This window comes from Hordeum vulgare, chromosome 7H, assembly GCF_904849725.1.
Source record: "Hordeum vulgare subsp. vulgare chromosome 7H, MorexV3_pseudomolecules_assembly, whole genome shotgun sequence".
In the NCBI taxonomy this organism is placed as follows: domain Eukaryota; kingdom Viridiplantae; phylum Streptophyta; class Magnoliopsida; order Poales; family Poaceae; genus Hordeum; species Hordeum vulgare.
This window is the reverse complement of record NC_058524.1, coordinates 584,060,949-584,084,669: the sequence shown is the minus strand read 5'-3', so window position 1 is coordinate 584,084,669 and position 23,721 is coordinate 584,060,949. Positions and strand designations below refer to the sequence as shown.

Below are 23,721 nucleotides of genomic sequence, written 5' to 3'. Positions count from 1 at the left end.
TTGATCATCAGTAGTTCACGTCCGCTATGCGTAGATCTTCCCCCTCTTATTTCTGGTACTCGTAAGTTAGCCACCATATACATGCTTAGCTGCTGCTGCAACCTCACCACTTAACCATACCTCACCCATTAAGCTTTGCTAGTCTTGATACCTTTGGAAATGAGATTGCTGAGTCCCCTGTGGCTCACAGATTACTACAACACCAGTTGCAGGTTCAGGTAAAGGTTACATGACGCGAGCGCGTTGATTGTTCATTTGGAGTTGCCTCTTCTTCTTCTTCTTCTTCTTCTTCTTCATCGATCTAGGATGGGTTCCAGGTCGGCAGCCTGGGATAGCAAGGATGGACGTCGTTCTTCTTTTGTCGTTTGTTTTCGTCCGTAGTCGGACCCTGCTCTTACTCTTGATGATTATGTAATGTACTGATGTGACTCTGATGTAGCTGGTGGCAAGTGTAAGCCAACTCTTTATATATCTCTCCTTTTCAGTACATGTACTTGTAACGATATCCATTCTTGTGACACGACGAGATGCGCTTCTATCCCTGACGAGGCCCCCGTGCCAAATTGAGGGTAGGGTCGCATCTTGGGTGTGACACTTTGGTCCTCTCTGGCATGTTGAGCAGGGTACCAAGCAGACTCTCGCACACGTTCTTCGTGATATGCATGACATCAAGGCTGTGAGGCACACGGAGGATCTTCCAGTACGGCAAGTCCCAGAAAACAGACCTCGTTTTCCATACCTTCAGCAGCGGCTCTGGCGCCTTTCGCTTCTTTCCCGGCTCTAGCGCCTTTCCCGGCGGTGGGCACTCTTTCCAATTTTTCAACAGCTCGTATATTTCATCGCCGCTCCTCATAAGGGGGCGTCTTCGGGGTTCGGTTTCACCATCGAACAGATCATTGCGTTTTCTCCATGTGTCATCGTCGCGAAGCCACCTTCGATGTCCCATGAACACGGTTTTTGAAGACCCGGGATCCCTATCTAGCTGGCGATACATTGTGTCATCCATGCACCTGACGCATCCATAAAATCCGTGGACCACCTGCCCCGCGACATATCCGTAACCGAGATAGTCGTGCACCGTCGTGAGCAGTGCGGCTCTCATAGGGAAATATTCTTTCTCTGCGGCGTCCCACGTATTGGCTGGCGTTTTCCACAGCGTGTCTAGCTCCTCTTTCAGCAGCCCCAGATATAGATTGATGTCGTTCCCTGGTTGTTTCGGCCCTTCAATTAGCATACTCATGTGAATGTACTTCCTCTTCATGCACAACCAGGGGGGAAGGTTGTACATCCACACAAACACAGGCCAGGTGCTATGTGTGCTTCTCTGGCTGCCAAACGGATTGACTCCATCGGTGCTCGCGCCCAGCACGATGTTCCTTGGATCGTCCCCAAATTCTGGGTATTCGTAGTTCAACGCTTGCCACTGGCTCGCATCCTTAGGGTGACTCAGCATCTTGTCTTTTTATTTATCTCCGGATCATTTCCGTCATCTTCTCGCTTTTTCTCCTCCCTATCCGCGTGCCAACGCAGGAGCTTTGCTACCTTAGGGTCCGCGAAATACGTTGCAGACGAGGAGTGATCGGAAAGTACCACACCACTTTTCGAGGAGCTTTCTTCCTCTTCTTGTATCGACTGACGCCGCACACCGGACATATGGTTGACTCCGCGTGCTCGTCCCGATAAATGATGCAATTGTTCATGCACACATGGTATTTCACGTGCGGTAAATCCATAGGACACACGATTTTCTTCGCCTCCTCGAAACTGGTCGGGCACTTGTTCCCCTTGGGAAGACGTTCGTGCCAGAATGACATGTTCTCGTCGAAGCATGCGTCGGTCATTTTGTGTTTTACCTTCATCTCCAGAGCCATGAGCGTTACTTTCAGGCGGGTATCCTCGGGCCTGCATCCTTCATACAATGGAGTAACCGCGTCTATCTCCAGTTGATCCAGCTTGGCTTTCTCTCGGGCGGCAGCTCTTGCGTTATCTGTCTGCTTGAGAAGCAGCTCTTGAATATGAGGGTCCTGCACCCAGGCCATCGATGGTCCATCGTCGTGTGCTCCGGCATCTTCATCTTCATGATCATGCCCTTCGTCTGCTCCGGCATCTTCCTCATCATCATGTCCGGCATCTTCTACATGATGACTGTGTCCTGGAGATTCTTCGTCTTCTCGCCCGCCCTCGTCGCGGTTGTCTTGCTCATGCCCTTCCTCATTTCTTTCCCGGCCCCCATGGACGACTTCATAATCATCTTCATCACCTTGCCACCGATAGCCATCCATGAAACCACGCAAGAGCAGGTGGTCCCGCACCTTTACGGAATCCGGGTCCATAAGGCTCTTCAGCTTGCATCTTCGACACGGACATCTTATCTCCGTCTCGTTCTTTTGAAGCATCTCGGCCTTCGCGGAGCTCAAAAACCTATTCACGATGCCTTCGGTCATCGTGCGGACCATGGTCGCCTGTGGGGTAGAGCAAAACGATATTTTAGAACCAAAAAAAAATTGGCATGACTTTGCCTAAAAATAGGACAAAAAAGAATGCATAGTGCCAAATTCTCGCCGAAACGGAAATGAATCAACATTCCGGGAAAATATTGGTAACTATCGCATTTCAAAGACCGGTACCTGCAAACACAAACATATATGCAACACCACAAACATATGCAACACAACAAACATACGTAGATCTAGCTAGGCCATAAAAAGTGCATGTGCACGTTGTTGGAGGGAGAAAAAAGTAGATCTATAACATAAAAGCTTTCCCCTTACTTAGCTATCAAAAAAAGGTAATTTAACCACTTAATTTGGGTGAATCTATGATGCAAATGAGGTGAGGAGGAGGAGGCACCCGAGACAAGCTTGGAGGAGGAGGTGGAGAGAATGAAAGTGGAGAAAGTGAGTGTGGTAGGTGGCTGTCCAAAATATCTAGCTGATCCCAGGTTACTAATGACGCACCACCTACATATGCGCCATTAGTAACCCTGGTTACTAATGGCGCACCTCCTCTGGTGCGCCATTAGTAGTTTGTAAAAAAAAATAGTAGTGGCGCACCATCAACAGATGCGCCATTAGTAACACTGGTTACTAATGGCGCACTAACTTTGGTGCGCCATTAGTAGTTTGCAAAAAAAAAAAAACCAAAAAAAAAATTATAGTAGTGGCGCACTACAAACAGATGCGCCATTAGTAAGCAGGTTACTAATGGCGCACCAGGTACTGGTGCACCATTAGTAGTTTTGCACAAAAAAAAAAGATAGTAGTGGCGCACCGAGAGTGTGGTGCGCCATTAGTACCCACCACACTAATGACACACCTCATATGGTGCGCCATTACTATATAGTAGTGGCGCACTGCTTGTGTGGTGCGCCATTAGTATCTATATCATCTATAGCCCTTTTCCTAGTAGTGTATGCTTGTATTCAAGCCAGGACTTCTCCTAGGGGTTTCGGTATTGGTATGGTAGTTCTTCATCTTCCTAATGCTTGTATGCAGGTGCTACGCACGACAGATCTTATTGAGCCTTCGCGTTTGGATGGACGAGCGCGGGGAGGTGGTGTCGTTGGGCACCGTGGTGGCGTCGGCGGATGGCTGGACTGACAAGGATTATGCAGATCTCTCTCCTGAAGATGGTTAAATGGTTCGAGGATGATGGCGGCTTCTAAAACGTGTGCATGTGGTGTACGCTTTAGGTCTGCTACACCGGTTGTGAGTTCCGATACGTTATGTGGATGGATCGGAGACGACACCGGATTTAGATATGGGGAGTGAGAGCACTCCACATTATCACGGTATGTAGGTGTGAGAGGGGGTTTCGGGTGGTTTGATGTATGTACTTGTCAGACCTTTGTTGAATAAGTAATAAAGATGGCTGCATGCATCACTCGATGCAGAGGCCGGGGCTCAGCCTCCTTTTCAAAAAAAAATGGTAGCTCTTCATCTTCCTAGTGCCAACTCTGGTCGATCTTCTATCAGGCGTTAGAAAAATAAAAATTTAGTTTTGCTACTCTAACTGATCCCCTGAACCGAATAGAGGAGGATATGTTTTACTCTATCGCTTATCACATGTCTATATTTGCTTGGCCGTTACCACTTCGACCATGCCTTTGTCATGGACTGGTCGGTAACTGAACTGCTCAGCCCCAACAACGCCTCTGAGCCGCATGTAGGTATGGCATCCACCTCTAGCCGCTTGGATCTCACTCGTCGGCGGTTCGCCGGCAAAGATACGCTCGTCCATCGACCGGGCTCGACACTGGCCCAACAACTCGTTGGCTCTCCATTGCTGGTCATAAAGTGTGACGACCGCACGCAACAGGTGGTGCACCAACTTTCCACCACGCCGGAATACCCCAGATGGATGTCCTTCAAGTGCAAAAAAGATGAGGTGAGTGTTTCTTTTGATTCGATTGTTGATTGGATTTGGCGCAATTTATAGCTCATTGTTTGCTCAAATTTTTGTGTAGAATGGATGCAAGTTTTGGTATTGCGAAGAAGATTAGAGAAAAGTCCACATGTCAACCCTCAGCTAACCAGGTGGTTTGACTTTCAACCCTGAACTCCAAAACTAGTCGGATTCAACCCTCAACTTATCACAGGGTCCAGATTACAACCCTTGACTCAGTTTTGGGCTGGTCAAGTGGTTTTGACCTAGTCAAAGCTGACTGGACAGCCCAGTCAGCATGCCACGCAAGCATCAGTCCAACCCTATCCACATCTCTCGCTCATTCATTCACAGCCGCACCCCGCACCCAAGTCCACCCCGTTGTTGCCTCGGTCGCAAGGACCGCCGCCCCCCGCGGCCACCAACTCCACCGATGACCGGAGACAAGCGGCTCCGCCATACCACCGGCAGGTTCGCCCTCTCTTCGCTCCCTTCCTCCCTCTGTTTCCCTTAGGTTGTCGTTGTTGCTGCTAACCCTAGGCGCTGGCAAGCTGCTATTGCTAGCTTGGGCTTGCTAAAGCCCTAGTCTTGATTTCTCATTTTGTTTTTCATCTTTTATAGATTGAATGGATCCTCTTGATTTCTTCACTGTGTGATTCCATTTCAATGGTGTGTTTGTGCGTGAGGGTCAAAATTTGGAATATGTTGGAGGCAGGGAGGAAATTGCTCATGTCGAGCGACGCAATTTGTCCTTAGGCACTATTGTTGTTAATCTGAAAGTGCATTCCGGTGTTGCTCGACGAGGAGAAATCATGTTGCTCCATTGGTTATGTCCTGGAAAACAATTGTCTCATGGATTGATGGGATTAATTGATGAAAATTCGATGAAGTACATGCTCTCATATGTAACGGATGGAGGAGTAGCGGACATCTATGTCGAGGACATAAATAGTAATGAGCCAGAACAACAAAGTTTTGGGGATGATGAAGTACCTGTTGTTGGTAAAGAGGAAGCAAAGAAAAGTGACATTGTTGATGGAAATGGTACTGATTGTTCATCCGATAGTGAGTTGACTGGGCGAACCTGTCGGCGTGTGGCGGCGCCGCCTGTCTCCGATCGTCGGCGGTGGAGTTGGTGGCCGCGGGCGGCGGCGGCCCTTGAGAACCAGATGGCGACGGGGTGGACTTGGGTGCGAGGTGAGGCCGTGAATGAACGAGAGAGAGAGAGAGAGAGATGAGGATAGGGTTGGATTGATGCGTGCGTGGCATGCTGACTAGGCTGTCCAGTCAGCTTTGACTATGTCAAAACCGCTTGACCAGCCCAAAACTGAGTCAAAGGTTGTAATCTGGACCTGTGATAAGTTGAGGGTTGAATCCGATCGGTTTTGGAGTTCAGGGTTGAAAATCAAACCACGTGGTTAGTTCAAGGTTGAAATGTGGACTTTTCTCAGAATATTATATCGATGTATTGATAGCGAGAAATTTGATAGATATTCATGCACTCCTTGCTAAATACAGACTAGAGATGAGACTAGACATGACACAATACCGAATTCATTGGAACGAATAAGAAAGAAGTGTGCAAGCTCGAGAAGCCAATAGATAAAATAAATAATAGAAACATAAAGAAAATACTAATCCAACTTTTGACAGCAGTTATGAAGATTCGGTATCTATGAAAGTATCTAATTATGGTTCTTATTTTTTTCTTTTTGGTTCTCGTAGCAAAGAATTGACGAATTATGTACTTCAATGTATTAAAACGTCATTCAATGAAATAAAGAAGCAATGAAATTTGTTTTGATGGCCAAAATTGAAATGCAAATAAAAAGGAAAATATCCCACTACATTAGGGAGCCGGCTAGATCCCATCAAAACTTAATGAAATAAAAATACTTCACTAAAAGTGTACCCAGTCGGATCCTTGTTTATTTTTAGAGGATCAATTAGAGCTGGCCTAAGACACTAGAACGTCTTCATTAGCAGCTTTGCCTTCTCCTTCAAATGTTACAGAATTCCGAGTGGTCGATGTGGTACCTTTTTCAATCTGGTCCGTTTTTTTTTCTTTTTTGCGGATTGCTGATCGCTGATCCCGCCTGCAGCGGGATTCAATCTGGTCCGTTAGTGATGATGAGCCTTCGGAGCGGCCGAAATGGAGCCTGCAGCGATGCAGCAACTTATCTCTCTATCTGATAGGGGAAGGTTATGTGAACCTTGACTAAAGCAGGGGTTGCCGTTGCAATGTTTTTTTGGTATGCAAGGTACTTCCTTCGTACCTAAATATAAGTTTTTTAAAAGGTTTCACTAGTAAACTACATACAGATATATATAGACATAATTTAGAGTGTAGATTCACTCATTTTGCTCCGTATATAGACCTCTAATGAAATCTTTTAAGAACGAAGGGAGTACATATCAGGTCTTTTCGGTTGCACTAGAGCAACTTTAACCAATCCCCTAAAATTTAAAGTACTAAGCGGTTGAGTATCTCCTTTAGAAAAGTACTTTTACTCCTCTAACAAATGATCATTTCTATCCGATCCCCTAACCTTTAGCAGAGTAAAATTTTATTTTTATAAAAAAAATCAATTCTAATTTACATTACATGTCAGCTATCTATTTGCATTATTTACATTACATCTCTCCGAATGCATAATAATTAAGGTTCACATGATTAAAGAATATTATATAAATTCGGAGTTTACAGATCAAATTATTCAAATTCAAACACACAAAATGGTTCAAGTGAAGTAAATAGCATGATGAAAGCTACAACAAGATCATCTTGGAGCTGGGTATGAACTTCTCGGTTCTCGATCCTGTGAAGGCTGCGAGAAATCTATGTATCATATTTGCATCGTGCTCTCACTCAACAGGACTCCCATTGGTGATGTACCGATAGTTCTCAGACATGAGTCTTTCATCTTAAATGATCATGTTATGCAAGATGACGCAACATATTGCCCCAGAACCTTGGGGTTCCAATACACGGTACATCCACGAACGATGGCAAAGCGCTCCTGAATAACACCGGAAACTCTCTCCGCATCCTTCCTTGCCGTCCCTTGACGTGTTGCAAATGAGATATCTTGTTCGGGATTGTCTTGAGAAATGTGGTCCATAAAAGATAGATGCATCCACAAGGTAGTAACCCATCGTGTACCCGCGGTCATTGGCCTTATAGTTGCAAGGATGAGCCTCTCCGGCAACAAGCCGAGGAAACAGTGCTGATCTCGACAGCACATTTAGATAACTATAAGAGTCGGGCAATCCAAAGAATGAATGCCAAATGCAACAACCTCAAGAATGATTGTTGAATTGTTGCAATGGCCTTTTGTACTGACCTTTCCATCCTGCAGTTCAATTCTTTCATATCCAGTGCATGCAGTTAATAGATCCTAGCATCCGAGATCATCCTCTTTCTTTACTCGATGCCAACAACCTCTTAATGTCTTCGTTGTTGGGTATCTTCAAGTACTCTGACCCAAAGATATCAATACATCTCTCGCGTATCTTTGAACGCCCTCCCAGATTGTATCTTCTCCAATGCAGACATAGTCATCAATGGCATCGGTTGAACATCCATAGGCCAGCACTCAAACAGCCGTGATACACTTCATGAAAGGGGTCACACTTATCTCTCTGCATGCATTCCTCATGAGTTTGAACCAATCATCATGCTTCTCCACATCATATTCAATGGTAATAAAGAGACTTGTGTGAATCCAAAATCACAAGCGGAAATACTTCTCCGGATAGGTTGGATTAGGATCAAAATACTCTCTCATAATCTTGGCCCGCTCTATTACGTTTGAGGTGTATGTGCCAAACTATGATCATCTCTTTGGCTGCTGAATATCATCATTGAAGATCATACCAACGACCATTTAGAAGCCGTCGTCGTCATATTCCTCCTCCTCTAATGAAGAGTCCTCAAAGATCACCTCTCTCAGTCTCTTCTTCTTCAATTTAAATGACTCGGTTCAATGAAATGACGCTAGGAGTCCACGATGTCAAGAAGTATATACGATTACGGCTATATGTCGATCGGTTAGCGGTTATACAGGGAGCAACTGGTTATTACAGGGATCAGCTAGAGTTGCTGTTAAGCAATGCAGCGAAGGCCCGTATTGTTCCCGTCGTCTTCAGGAATCGGTGTACACGTCATCTCTTTTGTTCATCCCAGCAATCCTTGCAATCTTGCTCTAGATGCATCATCACATTCACACACATTCGAAACAAGTAGTAGGACTTACTCCCAGTGCAAATCACCCCGAGATCATACACACACAGCCTCATCCTTATTACCTGCTACCAAGTACCAACACACTGCCGCCTCGGCTCCGGGACTCGCTACTACTTCAACACAGCGCTTAGGTCCCTCAGTACAGTTCACACAACTCCTCCCAGTACAGAAAACTCAGCTCCATCAACACTTCGCTTAGGCCCCAGTCCCATATCATTACTCAGCAAGGCCGTCATCACATCAGGAAGAACGGCGAAGGGAGCAAGGGGCGGACCCTCCGGCGCACGTCCAAGCCGCGGAGGCGCTCCAGGTTCATCACCTCGGAGTGGTCGGCGAAGAGGTTCACCTGCATCAGCGAATCAGTTCCAAGGATCTCTATAGGATGAACGCCAACAGTGTACAGTTTCAGGGAGGGGTTGTGGGAAGCTTGGGTACCCGTGGGCCGTATCGTTTGACGAACCACTCGGAGGTGTTGGCATTGGATGTCTCGAACATGGTCTTCTCGAGCCCGAGCCGGCCAACGATCTTCGCGATGATGTCCGCCCTGAGGGAATCCGTGCGCTGGCAGACGTCGTCTGCGTCGATCATGATCATATCTGCACCTGCCTCCAGGCATCTCTCGGCCCTCCGTATCAGCAGGTCAACGTCTTCGACTCTTTCTGCAAACCAACAGCACAAAATGCACACATTTGTTTAAGCAAGGGAGTGCAATGTAGTCAATTATGGAAGGAAACAAGTTACGTTCGCAGCCTCACAGAGGAACATGATACCGACAGTATTTTTTCCACAACAGAGAATAGGTTATGACTTATACAACTGGAGAAATAGCACTGCAATATATGAGTACAGTGGAACGGTAGTGCTTCTAGTTACCTGAGCTCCGCTTCACTGGAGCTATGTAAGCCCCAAATGCCCTATCACCAGCTGCAGGCATCTCAGAACTGTCGAACTTGACCGAAAACAGGGGCTTGGCTCGCAAGCCAGTGTTCTTTATGAGGCGGACTAGTCTCAGGATAGCCTCTTCAGGAAGCTTGAGAGATCCAGCGTTGAGCTCAATGGTGTCAAAACCTAACTCTTTGCATTCCTGCAACAATATATTCCATGTCATGTATCTGGCTTCAGAGTTCAGACACGTCTGTGCGCATATAGCATACAACCAGGACAGGCAGATATCTACAGACCTCTACATATTGCTTGAAAGAAGAGGGTCCTTGGCGCAGAAGATGCTCTGCCCAATCACCAGTGCTCACATACATGTCATGCTTGTGCGCTAAATCAGTGATCTCTCTGATCAGTTCCTTTCCCATCAAACTATGAGATCCACCGGAGAACTTCAGGCCATCAACAAAAGGACCGAGGGAATCCAATATTTCCTGAAATAAAATATGGCAGGCTTGAGAGTCTGCTATCAGGAATGTCTAGATATTGAAAAAGAAGCAGCATTATAATTAACAAGCACAGCAATTTAGTAAAGTGGGAACCCAGAAAGGAGCTACGGGTCTTTGTTCTGATATAATTATCTCTGTATCTTGAGAGCTTCTGCGAAATTCAGTAGTATGGTTCATCTTTCATTTTAAGAATGTGTGCATCATTTCATTTCATTCAAAAGGGTACAACATGGAGTCTGAAGTAAACTTAACCTGCAAAGAGGCCGTGATGAAGACATGAGGAAATTGTGCACAAAATACTAGAACAATGTCTGCTCATTTCACCATCACATATTTACATCCCGTTTGCGGGTGGAATTTATCTTATCCATCTTCTGCATCCCAATCACACTCACACCAAACAGACTTAGACACTGGCGGATCTGAGTGGCAGAACATACGAGTCTGCACCAAATTACCAACGAGCAGCAACCGTGCAACCTAAGTTGACTGAATAAACTGGAAACCCCTAAAAATGATCTGTAGATCGAACCCGTGGTCGTCTCACACACCAACTCGCCGACACGCGTCCGCTAATTCTACGCACCGCAGAAGTAATCGCACCGCTAGTTCAGGCCCCAGACGGGGCATCGACCTGTATTTGGTAGCAGCAAGCTGCTGGTTCCGAACGAGACGCGTGCACGCGGAGCCCGGTGGAAGGAATCAAATCCACGCGTCGCGGCCGCGGGCAGCGACGGACGGGCAAACGCGTGCAGCGTAGGCAGCGCTAGCATGAAATGGGGGTTGGGGTTTACCTGGAGCGCGTGGTGGGCGGGGCGGAAGGAGTAGCAGGGGCTCCTCATCTCCGTGACCCCGTAGCGGCGCGGCTTCTCCGGCCGGTCGTCGCCGGGGCCGCGCGCCTCCAGCGACAGCGCCACCACCTCCTCTCTCCACCCCCTCATCCTCGTCGTGCTCCTCCTCTCTCTTCTCTCCTCTCCTCTCCTCTCTCTTCTGCTGAGCGATCGGTGGACCGATAATGAGCAGGCAGGACGGACGGGGGAAGAGCGGAGAAGGAGGTGGAAGCTTGCCGCTGCTTCTAGAGAGAGACACTGTTTTTATTTTTATTTTTTTGAGGGCTTTCTAGAGAAACGGATGGGCCCGGCCGGTGGGTCTACAAGTTTCCAGTCTGCAGTGTGAGATGTGTTGTTGGGCCAGCCCGACTTATCGCTCATGTTCGAACGGGCCATTTATGTTCTCGGAAAAAGCCCAGCTCGAAGCTCAGAAAACAAATGTGCTCGGAAATAGCCCAGCCTAGCCAAGCTCTAAGTCATCTCAAATAAAAAAAAATAGTTGAAGTAAAAAAACAATCAGATCACGAACGGTTTTTACGGCAAATTTAGTTGGTAAACATGGTAACTTTCTCACAAAATATGAATTGGGAGGAAATTGACATGTTTAACTACTAAACTTGCCAAGCTCAAAGTCACCTCATGTCAACTAGAGTTGCCGTGAAATATGTTCACGTTGCCATGTTTAAAATCCAAACATTCGAAATTTACCGGGATCCTTTTTTAGAAAAAGACCACCAGAAACGAAAGTACCCTTCTATTCTCCAAGTGCATTCCCAGCTTCCTTTTCTGAAATTTCTCCAAAAAAAAGCTTCCTTTTCTGGAAAAAAAAAAAGATCCTTATATGTTTTAAAGGTTTTGTGTCCTTGTCACGTCTTGCCTTGCAGGGTAGGCAAGGTTGCGCAGAATAGAAATCACAAGGCTCACCTTAGTTTCAACCGCTGACACCAGAGAGCCTGTGGTGTTTCAGTCCCAAGCATTGTCGGTTTCCGACCCTGCAGACCGTGCCCGGCACTTCTGACAAACTCAAGGTGCTCTTCGATGGGCTGTTTACCTAACACGTGAGGAAGGATGCGACTCGGTGATCTTTGCCTCCCATTGCCTTTCTCTGGTGCAGAGGTTTAATTCTCGTGTTCGTGGCCGTTCGTTGGTGGATGCTGTAGTGGCCGATTGTCTTTCTCTGGTGCAGAGGGTTAATTCTCGTGTTCGTGGCCGTTCGTTGGTGGGTGTTGTAGTGGCCGATTGCCTTTCTCTGGTGCAGAGGGTTAATTCTCGTGTTCGTGGCCGTTCGTTGGTGGGTGCTGTAGTGGCCGATTGCCTTTCTCTGGTGCAGAGGGTTAATTCTCGTGTTTGTGGCCGTTCGTTGGTGGGTGCTATAGTAGCGGACATTGAGGATGGCGCGTCGCACATCTCCTCTGTTCGATTCAAGCATACTCGTCAGCGGTCTAATGTTTTAGCCCATAACTTAGCTAAGTCGTGTATGAACTGTAATTGTCTCTGTTTTTCCTTTTACTCCGGAGTGTATCCAGGAGACTCTATCTAGCCTTGTTGATTGATTAATAAAGTGCCGATGTTTCTGAAAAAAAAAAGTTGCGTAAAACAAAAGCCACACGGCCTAACACAAGAATTTTTATTCCCTGTATATAAATGTGCTCTGAAAACACCATAGCTCCACACTACGAGGCCACAAGGCTTACTGCCAATTCTTTCAGCCTGTGGAAAAAATACACTTGTCCAGCAACAAAATCAAAGTCAACGCCATTGAGACAGAATTTTCAAGAATTAAGGCCTCGGGTATCGTTTACTTGAGAAAAGAAATAGGCTACCACACACACGGTGTTAGCGTCCCAGCAAAAGCCTAGTGTAGAAACAATAAAACTATATATGAAGAAACTATATCTCTGTCAGCAATGCAGAAAACCAAGTTCTTTCTTCTTTTCTTTTATTTTTAGTTTTTTTTTCATTTTGGCAAATATCAATGCAGAAAAATAAGTTGATGAGCGTCAGGCAGTACATGAATCCCTGCCAAAGCCGGCATTATGTTCAGGTCCTTGCTGGGGAGAGATGATGACTACTGCAGCATTCAGTCCCAGGCTCCCCCCACCGAGGCTGCCGAGGATCATTAGCAAAACTTCAGCCTGATTGAGAACCTTGCAAATTGCAGAGAACTCTCCTAACTAGAAAAGTATACTACAGATTGCCCTACGTAAGCATCTATATAAGAATGCTCGCGCATGCGCGCACACACACACAACACACACACACAAATCAGCAGTCAAACATCTTGTGCTTCTGTATATAGTCATAACTAAAAAGACAAATTCTTTATGCACAAGTCTTTATAAGCATAGGGGCCTAGCCTACATGTGCTATATGAAGACTTTGTAAGCATCAAGCAAATGATATAGGCACACACACATAAAAAACAGAGCAGCAACAAAACATCTCCTGCTTTTGCATGTACTAACTGAGAAGACAATTAAGTTTTCAACACAAGGATGTGTTCCTACCACAGCTTAGGCAGAGCAAAGCCGCGAACGATTGCACAGGATAACACCGTAGCCAGTAGCAGTTTTGGCAGATGGGGTTACCACTTACCAGCTGTCACCAGTTACAACTTTCAGCAGTGATGTTTTTGCATCCTTCCCCATCAGAAATTTCCCACCCTGTTTTTGCATCCAAAAGCATCTCTTGCAGTGTTAACAGTGGCAACTTCAAAGTTACTTGAATTGCAGAGGAACCTTAGGCTAGAAAATAGAGCAGGTCTATGCAGAACAGGATGCGATCTTAAGGAATCAATACCGTCTACAAAACAAGCACAGGACACTAAGAACAGTGCAATCTTCAGGCACCAACCCTGTCTATGGCTGTTCGAAGGGGTCAGCCACTGACAGATCATGGATATGCTTGAGGAGATGATTCTCAGTATCGCGATGTCTACTCCTGAATTCAAATTGGGCATCTCGAGAAGCTCTGTTTTCCACTCGTAGCAGCGTGTGTTGGTAAGCCAGCGACACGCTGTCATTGGCACCATACACTCCTTCAAATTCAATGTTTTTTAGCACCTTTGCATTCAAAACGAAGAACCTGGCAAAGTTAAGCTGTTTATCATGGCCCACGAATGTTTCAAACACCACTGTTTTGAGATGGGTTTGAAGGCATTCAATTGGATATAGTCGGTCATACTGAGGCTCGATTTTCTTATCTGTCCCATGGTGTTTGTGAAACTGCAAAATGGATATTAAGAAACTGTCAAGCATCTCTGTGATAAAGCTGTTACAAACAATATTCCGATAAAATCAGAAGTTTTATAGCAAGCAAAGATGAGCACTCACAATGATATAGAGCTTCTCGAGACAGGGGAACTTCCTAAGGATATTAAGAACCCCATCCAATTCATATCCAGAACACCTAAGAGCCAAAATCTTCACGGTGTGCATCGAGTTTGCCAAGCCGACTGAACTTACTCCCTGAAGAAAACAAACAATGAACATGGAAAAAATAATTATCTCCGTGTAGGAAACTAGGAATGCCAAATGCAAGGTTCAAGGATGATGCTGGTGCTACCTGGGAGACGACAGGCAACAAAGGGCCCAATATCTCCAATTTAGGCGCGCAAATTACCCGGATAGTACCACAATCATCTCGGCGATCAAAAGGTATTAGTAACCTCACAAGGCAAGGCGCATCCTCGATGACCAGCTCTACTTTACCACGGGTGTCACGGAAGCTTATACTCATAAGAGTAGGCGAGCGAACACGGAGGCAACGCGCATCAAGAATTTCGGACATTTGTAAGCTCTTCAAGGCACGGCAAGCAGAGAGCAGCCCGTGGAAGACATCCACTGAGATGGATACGGAGACCAGGGAGAGATGCTGGAGGAGGTCAAAGCCCACGGACGGCACAATCTCTCGGGGCAAATCACAACAGCTGATATTGGCAACTAGGAGAGTAGGTGCAGAGCGGAGCGCGGATGGCGGCAGCGGGTTTCCCTCCCGATTAAGTACATCGCGGAACGTGTAGCCGACATCGAGCTCGTCAAGCTTGGCAAGGGCTCGGGAGCGGAACCAGGTCTCTACCTGGTCGTGCAGGTCGCCGGGAAGGAGTCCGTGGAAGCAGAACCGGCGGGCGGGGCCAGGATGCTGGGAGATTACCTTGGAGACGGCATCGGGGGAGATGGAGGAGGTGCGGACGGGGACGCCGAGGCCGGGGTATGGGGTGCGGACCTCGAGGTTGAGAGGCGCGGAGCGCCACAGCGGGCGCCATCGGCGGGAGAAGACCTGCGTGCGGCCGCCGTCCTTGGTGGGGAGGAGGGAGATGATGGTGCAGAGGACGGCATCGGGGACCCTGCTGATGAAATCGGCGGCGCTCTCGCCACAGTCGCCATACCGTGCCGTCTTCGCTGCGGTCCCATGGGATTCCCCCTGGTCGGGCACGGGTGCCGCTGGCGCTGCGGCGGCCTGCATGGCCGGCGGCTGGCTGGACGGCAGATTTGGCCGCAATGCTCTCCACCCGCCGGCGCACTCGCAGACACGGCCGGGGAAATGGGGAACGGAGTGGGGAGTGAATTGGGGTGTACAGGACAGCTAGGGTTGGCCAAATTGACACTTTCTTTGTTTGAGTGAGAGAAAACTTTCCAAATTTCGCTGAAAATGCAAGAAATTTTGACGGAAATGGAATGGGGAAGGACCGAAGGAGTGGCCTCCACACACACACACACACACACACACACACACACACACACACCCCTCCTTCGGTGTGCAGTTGTTGTAGGCTCCGCCGCCGCCGGAGAAGAAGGGCAAGGTTTCGGGGATGAAGCGTAAACAAGGTTCCTACGAAAAGCCCGGCGATTTCATCCTCTTCCTCCGCCCCGGCAAGAGGTAGCCCGATGATGCCCTTCAACGGCGTTGCTTCCACCGCAAGCGAGGTGTTTGACGAGATGGCCGATTCGAACGATGCCATAACCGAGTTCATCAACTTGTTGGACACCAACACCGTCGACATCGATCAATTACAATGAAATGGATGGTGACGTGGATGGTCACGATGGTGAAAATGAGGTGGATGAGATAGACGAAGGGGTGTATGATCAAGCGCAAGCAAAAAAACACGAGATCGAAGAACTACACGATGTTCGAAGACCAATTCTTGATAAAGGCTTGGAGTGCGGTGTCTCTCGATGCATGGCCGACACATCTCAAACAACCAAGAGGTATTGGCAAATGATCGAAGATCAATACTTACGCATGATGACAAGGTATCCCAATAGGACGAAAGGTTGGGCATGACGGCCATTTAGGACAGACGAGTCTTTGCCAATGAAACCAAAGCCATGGCCAAGCTTTTTGCCGAGGAAAACAAGATCATGACATTGAGCCGTGATGGCATGGACGACACACCAAAGAATGGTATGATATGGCAAGGAGAGACATCTTGAAGAGGAGGATGGCAGCGGCGGCCGGCGGGTGTTTCAATGTCGGTGATGTTTTCCCATCAGGAGTTGGAACCAGCGCCGCTGATGCTTTCAGTGCGTCCGACTATGTTTTCCCATCAGGAGTTGGAACAAAGTGTCGATTATGAACACTGAGACATCAATGGCATCGATGGCGGTGGTGCGGAGGACGAGTGAAAAGCGACCAAGATGATGATGGACGTGGTCGTTGGTTTTGCATGAAGTCCTTTTGCGTTTGCCATAGAAAACTATGCTTTTATTTGCGCGTGAACTATGTTTTATTCTTCGAATTTGAACTCAATTGTCGGAATTGCAGTCAAAATTGGCTAATTTGGGGTTTTCGATTTGCGGGCTGAAGCGGGCTGCGGCCGAGCAGATCCCGCCTAGGCGACCCGTAAAACAACACATTCTGCGAAACGTTTATTTTCAAACTGTAAACAAGTTTTGCGGGTCAGAGTTTTATGGGGTCTGCTAGAGATGCTCTTAGGACGGGTTGGATTTGAGGCCATGGATATGGAGGCGGCGACACCGACCGGTAGTCCCATAGTTGAAAATCGAACGAGGATCAGTACGGCGGCGGTGGCTATGCCCCCCTTGGTCGTCTGGTCGGCGAGTGTCATGGCGGATGGCTTGAGTTCGTTCTCTTCCAGTGGCAATGTGACATCCTCGACTTTTGCTACAGTGATTATTGTAATTAAGCTACAGTGATCAACAGCTAATGATGCCACGTCATCGGATTCCCATCTCAGACCCGCGTTGATTCGAGTTTTGTCCGGATTCAAAATTTGAAGACAAACGAAGAGTACGTTATGAGTTCATTGCAAATATTAAAAGAATATATATGTAAAAAAAAGGAAAGTATTAAAGAAATAATAATGATAAAAGAAAGAAAAGAAAACTGAAAGAAAGAAATAATAAAAAGGGAAAAAGAAAACAAAACAAAGCAACAAAAAAAAAGCAACCCCACCCCCTGGCTGAGCTGGGCCAAAAAGGGCCCAACCGGCCAAACCCTAGCTCCCTGGCGAGGGAGCCGCCGCCCCCCCCCCCCCCCCCCCCTCGCTACTCCCTCCTCCCACGCCGCCGCCAGACTCCCCCTCGTGGGGGGGCCACCCCACGACAGCGCCCCCCCCCCCCACTCCCTCGTCTCGGCCCCCCCCATCCCCACCGACACTCCTTCCCTCTCGTGACCCTCCCCATCCCGTGACTCTCTCCCTCGGCCACCCCATCTCGCCCCCTCCCCACGACCCCCTCTCCCTCCCGCAGATCCCCCTCTCTGCTCCCGCCGGCAGCCCTACCCACAGTCTCCTCCTCCCGCGGCGAGCCCCCTCCCTGGCCGGCGCACCACCTCCTCCCGCGGCGAGCCTCCTCCCTGGTCGGCGAGCCCCACCTCGGCCGGCGGCCCCTCCTCCTTCCCGCCGGCGAGCCGCCCCCACCTCGGCCCTCCATCCCGCCGGCCGCCCCTCCGGGAGCCCCGTCGGCCTTCTCCCTCTCGGTCCGGGAGGGACCGGGCAGGGAGACCGACCTCCCTCGGCCCCTTCACCACGCCGGCGAGCCCCTCCCCCACCGGGCCTCCCCTGCGCCTCTTCCTCGCCGGATCCGGCCGGTTCCCCCTCGCCGGCGCGCCGGCACCGTCACCGCCTCGTCCGCCTCCACGCCGTCTCCACCGTCACCTTCGTGCGAACTCCGGCTTCATCGGGCCGTCTCGTCACCGTCGGTGAGCCCCTCCTCGGGCTCCTCCCACCATGTCGATCTCCTCGCCGTCCCGGTTTCGTTCCGGCAAACGGGGCCTCGATCCGTCGACGGTAGACTCCGGTAGGAGGATTTGAACTTTCGGTTCTTCTAGGTGGAGTTAGCACAGAGTTCTCTGTCTCTGTTAACACAGAGAGAGACGAGAGTTTTGAGAGAAAAAAAATAAAAAGAATAAATGATGTATTAAATGTGTATGTATGTATGTATGTATGAGATGTGATGTATGTATTTGCGTATATGGATATTTAGAGGAATACGGTATTTGCACGGTTAGGTATCTAATAAATAAAAAGATGAGTAAATAGCCTTGGGTCACTTACCGGTGGGGCCAATGCACCCGCTGTCTATGACAGGGAGGCCCCACGCGAGAGTTAATATAAATTTTAAAAATAATGTTTTTCTTAAATAAATAAATAAATAGATATATTAGTTAAAATAATTAATTAACATAATTAGAGTATGACACGTGGGTCCCTCGTTGAATTAATCTGATTAATAAATAATTAATCTTAATAAAAACTTGTGCCTATGACGTTCGGGACCCGCTGGTCAGTTGACCGGTCAAATGTAGATGTCAGCCTGACACCGCGATGATGTCATAATAGGATTTTATTAAATCATTTAAATCTGTTTTTAATTCCTAAATAATTAATAAAACTTTGAAAATTAATATTAAATAATCCGTAAGTCAGATCAAAATATTTTCAACATGAAAGTTGATCAGCAAAGCGAGACGAACCCGGATACACGGTCCATTCGTCTGTCACGCGTCCCTAGCATAGCAAACTTGGAACTTTTCCTCCGTTTCCAGTGTAACCGGTAGTAGCCCGAGACCCGGAAAATATCGTCAGATATTCTTCCGACCCGTCTATGACGGATGTTGCTGCGTTAGCTCATGTCTAGCCTGCATCTTTCCATGTCATGCTTTGTGTTGCATCGGTGCTATTATTTATTGTTTCTTCCCCCTCTTCTTACCGGTAGACCCCGAGACTGACGCTGCTGCCGGGTACATCTACGACCCTGCCGATCAGTCCTTTGCTGCAGAGCAGCAAGGCAAGCAAACTCCCCTTGATCATTCCTATATCGCCTATGTCTTTCTTCCTACTGCTTGCATTAGTATTTTGCTACTGTTGTAGTTAGCTCCTATATCTGATGCATAGCCTGTTTTTGATGAACTGCTACTTTCAGTCCTGTACTTTTAATATGCTTAGTATAGGTGGAGCAGTCATCCCCTCTGACCCCGTAGATCAGTTGCCCCGCTTGTTTTCAAATCTCGATCTCTGATCGACGAGCCAGACCCGACACAACACTTTCACCCCCTTCGTTGTACGAGCTACAGCGATACTATCGGGTACCGAGGGTGACACCTCTCTAAGTACTCCTGATGATATCTCTGTAGTATAGCTAGTCGGTCGTGGTTATCGAGGGTGATTCCTCTTTCACCATTCCCGATGATGTCTCTGTCGTGCCACCCCGCGAGTGTGGGACCCCCGAGGGTGATTCCTCTAAGCCCACCTTGACGGGTACATCGTTCGGAATCCAACGAGGGTGATACCTCGGATTCCCCCGATGTTACAACCACACAGTTACTCGACCATGTTACTGGGATCTTCGGTGATTAGTTGTAAGACGGGTGGATTCCCGCGAGACTGTGTTGCTGGCCTAATTAAAATGCTAATGGATTTGGGTATTTGATCTGGGTTGGTCGGAGACCTTTTCGCACTAACCGGCTACGCGAGAAGAATTATGGGTACTCGGCGTCGCGGTATCAGCCGAAGCTTTTCAGATGCCAGCAGTGTAGCGGCGCGCGCCCGAGTGGTCCCGAGATGCATCGCGCTTGTGATTAAGGGATGCTAGGACTGACGTCGGCCGCCCACGCCACGTGCAGGAGCGTGAAGGGGAACTGGGCCCATGAACCCTTTGTGCTTAGGATTTAGACCGGCGGGCTGGCCTCTCTGATTAGTCTTAGGTGGGGCTGCGACGTGTCGATATTCCGAGGCCGGGCAGGACCCAGAAAAGTATGTCCGGCCAGAGTGTTATCGAGCGTGACGAGACATGTGGTGCACCCCTGCAGGGATGAAAATTAACTATTCGGATAGCCGTGTCCACGGTTACAGGACGACTTGGAGTTGTGCCCCGATCTGATACAACTACAATTGTTACTTAAATGGAATTAGTTTGCCTCGGGATTGCTTCCTCGCAGGGAGTCGAGGGAGGATCTTTAGGCGTGACCTCACTTTAATATTGCTGCAACAATATGACTATTAATGTGTTACCCCTGTTCTACTCTCGTCTATTGCTGCAAGACCCTGAAGATGCTAGTCTTCGATAGGACTAGGCCTTCTCTCTCTATTCTCGCATTGCTGCAGTCAGTCCACATATAACCCCCTTCTGTGATACTGGTGCATAATTAGAATAGTTCTGATGTAAGACTTGCGAGTACTTTGGATGAGTACTCACCGCTGCTTTGCTCCCCCCTTGTTCCCTTGATCCGTTTGCTGCGACCAGATGATGAAGCCCAGGAGATGGAGGTCCCCGCCGCCGACGACTGCTACCCCGACGGTGCCTACTACTACGTGGAGGCCGCTGATGATCAGGAGTAGTTAGGAGGTTCCCAGGCAGGAGGCCTCGCCTCGTTCGATCGTTGTATCTTTTGTGCTAGCCTTCTCTAAGGCACCCCATGTTTTATGTCTGTACTCAGATATTTGTTGCTTCCGCTGACTCGTGTGTTTATCGAGCTTTTGTATTCTAGCCCTCGAGGCCCCTGGCTTGTAATATGAAGCTGATGTTATTTTATTTGTGTCTAGAGTTGTGTTGTGATATCTCCCCGTGAGTCCTTGGGTTTGATCGTACGCATTTGCGTGTATGATTAGCGTACGATTAAGCCGAGGGCGTCACAAGTTGGTATCAGAGCCAACTGCCTGTAGGTAGCCCCCTTTCCAACTCCTTGGCCGAAGTTGAGTCTAGTGTTTGAAAAAACTTTACTAACACTGATGTTGTGGCTTACGGGCCCACATCTCAATTGGGTGGTATTAGTATCTTTTACTCCTTTCCTATACTCTGGGCTCTACTTTCTCTTCTCTTTCGGGTCAAAGATTTTACTAACTCTAACATTAGGTTCTCGAATCACATCGATCCGGAGCGCTGGACTATCTACTCTTTTTCTCCTGAATATGTATTACACACACTGTCATTGACATCCGTCAATCTTATTTTCAGATGCGTCCCGCAAGACAGCACGTGCGCCTGACGCAGGCCACTGAGACGACTGGGTTCCCGGCCATTTTGGTCGATCTCCTGACCAGGCTGGGATATCGCTGGTACCCCGAGTACACTGTGTTCGAGGATTTCCGCGAGTACAACCAGTACCAGTACCAGGCTGAGGTTCGCATCTTCGACCAGAGGGGCGGCGAGACCCTCGAGCGCCACGTGTTCTGTGGTATTGGAGTGTCGGTCGAGATGGCCGTCCATGATGCGGCCTACATTGCCATCACCCGTCTCCGTGGAGCGTACCCTCACCTAGAGGAGAGCCCTTTCAGATACATCCCGCATGCTCCTGCTGGGGATGAGACTGGGTCTGATCTCACTGCCTACGCTTCTGACGTTCGGGAGCGCAGCGACCGTTCCTACGTCGCTGTCTGCGCCCCCTACGTGACGCGTCGCTACGACGCGCGGATTCTGGTGCAGTACACTGAGGCAATGGATCGTGCTTTCCGAGCTCTGACTGTGGAGTTGTATGCTACGCGCTCTCGTCTTTACGACGCGTTGACAGAGCTGCAGCCATCACACTGTCCGAGGGTTCCACCTATGCGCATCCGTGAGCCGAGCAGGACAGAGTTACCATCAGCTCTCGAGTGGACTGATGTTGGGGGTAGAACCCCTGCACGTGGACCTCAGCTGCTCGACTGGATGCGGTACCCTCACCAGAGTCACAACGGGACACAGGGTCCTGTCCTTACCTTCTATCACCGCCAGCTACCAGGATTCGATCGTCCTCTCCGACGTTGATGTAGCCTTATCGCTACATCTCGTTGTGGTACTCTTCCACCGCGTGCCTGCGCGCCGCCTAGTGAGTCCAGCGTATCGTCAAATGCGTCCGGGCTATCGCCAAATTTCGAGTTTTTAATCGTTAGTGTGTAATCGAACTTATGTATGGGTCTGTATGTCGAACTCAACTACTATGGAGTATCTATCGCATTTCCCTTTCATTATGCTTGATTACTTCATGAATGCGTGCGATGCCTTTCAATTACTTTAAGCTAAACTACCCCTGCTAAATATTTAACAGGATGGTTAGACCAGTTGGCCGCCCGCGTGGCCCTGCCAACGATGCACCACCCCCGCCTCCTGAGTATATGGCGGGGATGATCCAACAGTTTGAGCTGAACCGCCAGTTTATGCAAGGGCTCATGGATCAGTTCCAAAGGCCGAACATGAACCAACCACAAGGCGTGACACTGCAAGACTTCTGCCGTCTCAACCCTGCGATCTACCGCAGCTCAACTCAGCCTCTAGATGCTGATGACTGGCTCCGTGACATTTCCTATGAGCTAGAGTCTGCCAATGTGCCCCTGGCGAGCTATGTCAACTTTGCCGCCTACTTTCTGAAGGGTCCCGCTGCTCAATGGTGGGACAGCCACAGGCGCTCTCAGCCCGATGGGACTATCATCACTTGGGCAGAGTTCAAGGCTGCTTTCCGTGCTCGATACATTCCCGAGGGAATCATGGACCGGAAGAAGCGTGAGTTCCGCAACTTGGTCCAGGGCAACAAGACTGTGGATGCTTATCAACGGGAATTTCTGGAATTATCTCGCTATGCTGAAGAAGACATTGCGACTGATGCACGCAGGCAGGAGAAGTTCCGTGAAGGCCTCCACCCTGATATCAAGCTGACACTCCTCGTTCAGTACTATGCTGATTTCGCCACCCTCGTGAACAAGGCTATTCAGGTTGAGACTGGTCTGCAGGAATACAAAGATAGCAGCAAGCACAACCGTGACATGGGCTCATCTTCGGGCTCATCTGCATAGAAGCGGAAGATCTGGATTCCCAACAACATGTACCATGCACTTGCTCCTACTCCGAGGCCGTCCTATGCTGCACCTCGCCTGCCTCCTCCACCACCTAGGCAGCCGAGGCTCCCAGCTCCACCGCCTCGAGTTCCTCCTTCCCGTCCTGAGGACGGGCTGTGCTTCAAGTGTGGCCATCCAGGTCACCGTGCTAGAGACTGCAGGCAGAATCCGAATCAGCTGACACTTCCCGCAACTGGCCGTGGCAACAACCAGAACCGCAACTTCAACGCTAAGCCTGCTTATGTTCGTGGTCAGGCCAACAACATTGATATGGGTCAAGCTCAAGACCAGCCTGCTACCGTGATGGGTACACTTCTCGTTAACTCAGTACCTGCTTCTGTATTGTTTGATACAGGAGCGTCGCATTCCTTTATGTCGGAAAATTTTGCATACATGCATGACATTAGGAGCGAAGAGATGAACATGCCGATAGTGGTAAACACCCCTGGGGGCGAATGCCGAACCTCTGTGGTTTGCCCCCATGTTCCAGTTGAAATTGAAGGATTAGAATTCCTTGCCAACCCCATCCTACTAAAGTCATCCAATATTGATCTCATATTGGGGATGGACTGGTTGAAAGCTCATACGGCATCGATCGTTTGT

The 23,721-nt window shown here is 48.7% G+C and overlaps 2 protein-coding genes across 2 annotated transcripts; both read right to left on the bottom strand.

Moving 5' to 3' along the window:
• Positions 1 to 8,583: 8,583 nt before the first annotated feature.
• Positions 8,584 to 11,101, bottom strand: LOC123411558 (protein HEAT-STRESS-ASSOCIATED 32). The gene is made up of 5 exons (XM_045104524.1): positions 10,812 to 11,101; positions 9,811 to 10,002; positions 9,503 to 9,713; positions 9,065 to 9,288; positions 8,584 to 8,975 (listed from the first exon to the last, which is right to left on the bottom strand). The coding sequence occupies exons 1-5, from the start codon at positions 10,956 to 10,958 to the stop codon at positions 8,865 to 8,867; spliced, it is 885 nt and encodes a 294-aa protein (XP_044960459.1). The 5' UTR covers positions 10,959 to 11,101; the 3' UTR covers positions 8,584 to 8,864.
• A 2,011-nt stretch (positions 11,102 to 13,112) lies between these two features.
• On the bottom strand, positions 13,113 to 15,430 carry LOC123411002 (putative FBD-associated F-box protein At3g50710). The gene is made up of 3 exons (XM_045103920.1): positions 14,412 to 15,430; positions 14,180 to 14,314; positions 13,113 to 14,071 (listed from the first exon to the last, which is right to left on the bottom strand). The coding sequence occupies exons 1-3, from the start codon at positions 15,309 to 15,311 to the stop codon at positions 13,706 to 13,708; spliced, it is 1,401 nt and encodes a 466-aa protein (XP_044959855.1). The 5' UTR covers positions 15,312 to 15,430; the 3' UTR covers positions 13,113 to 13,705.
• Between the last annotated feature and the right edge of the window lie 8,291 nt (positions 15,431 to 23,721).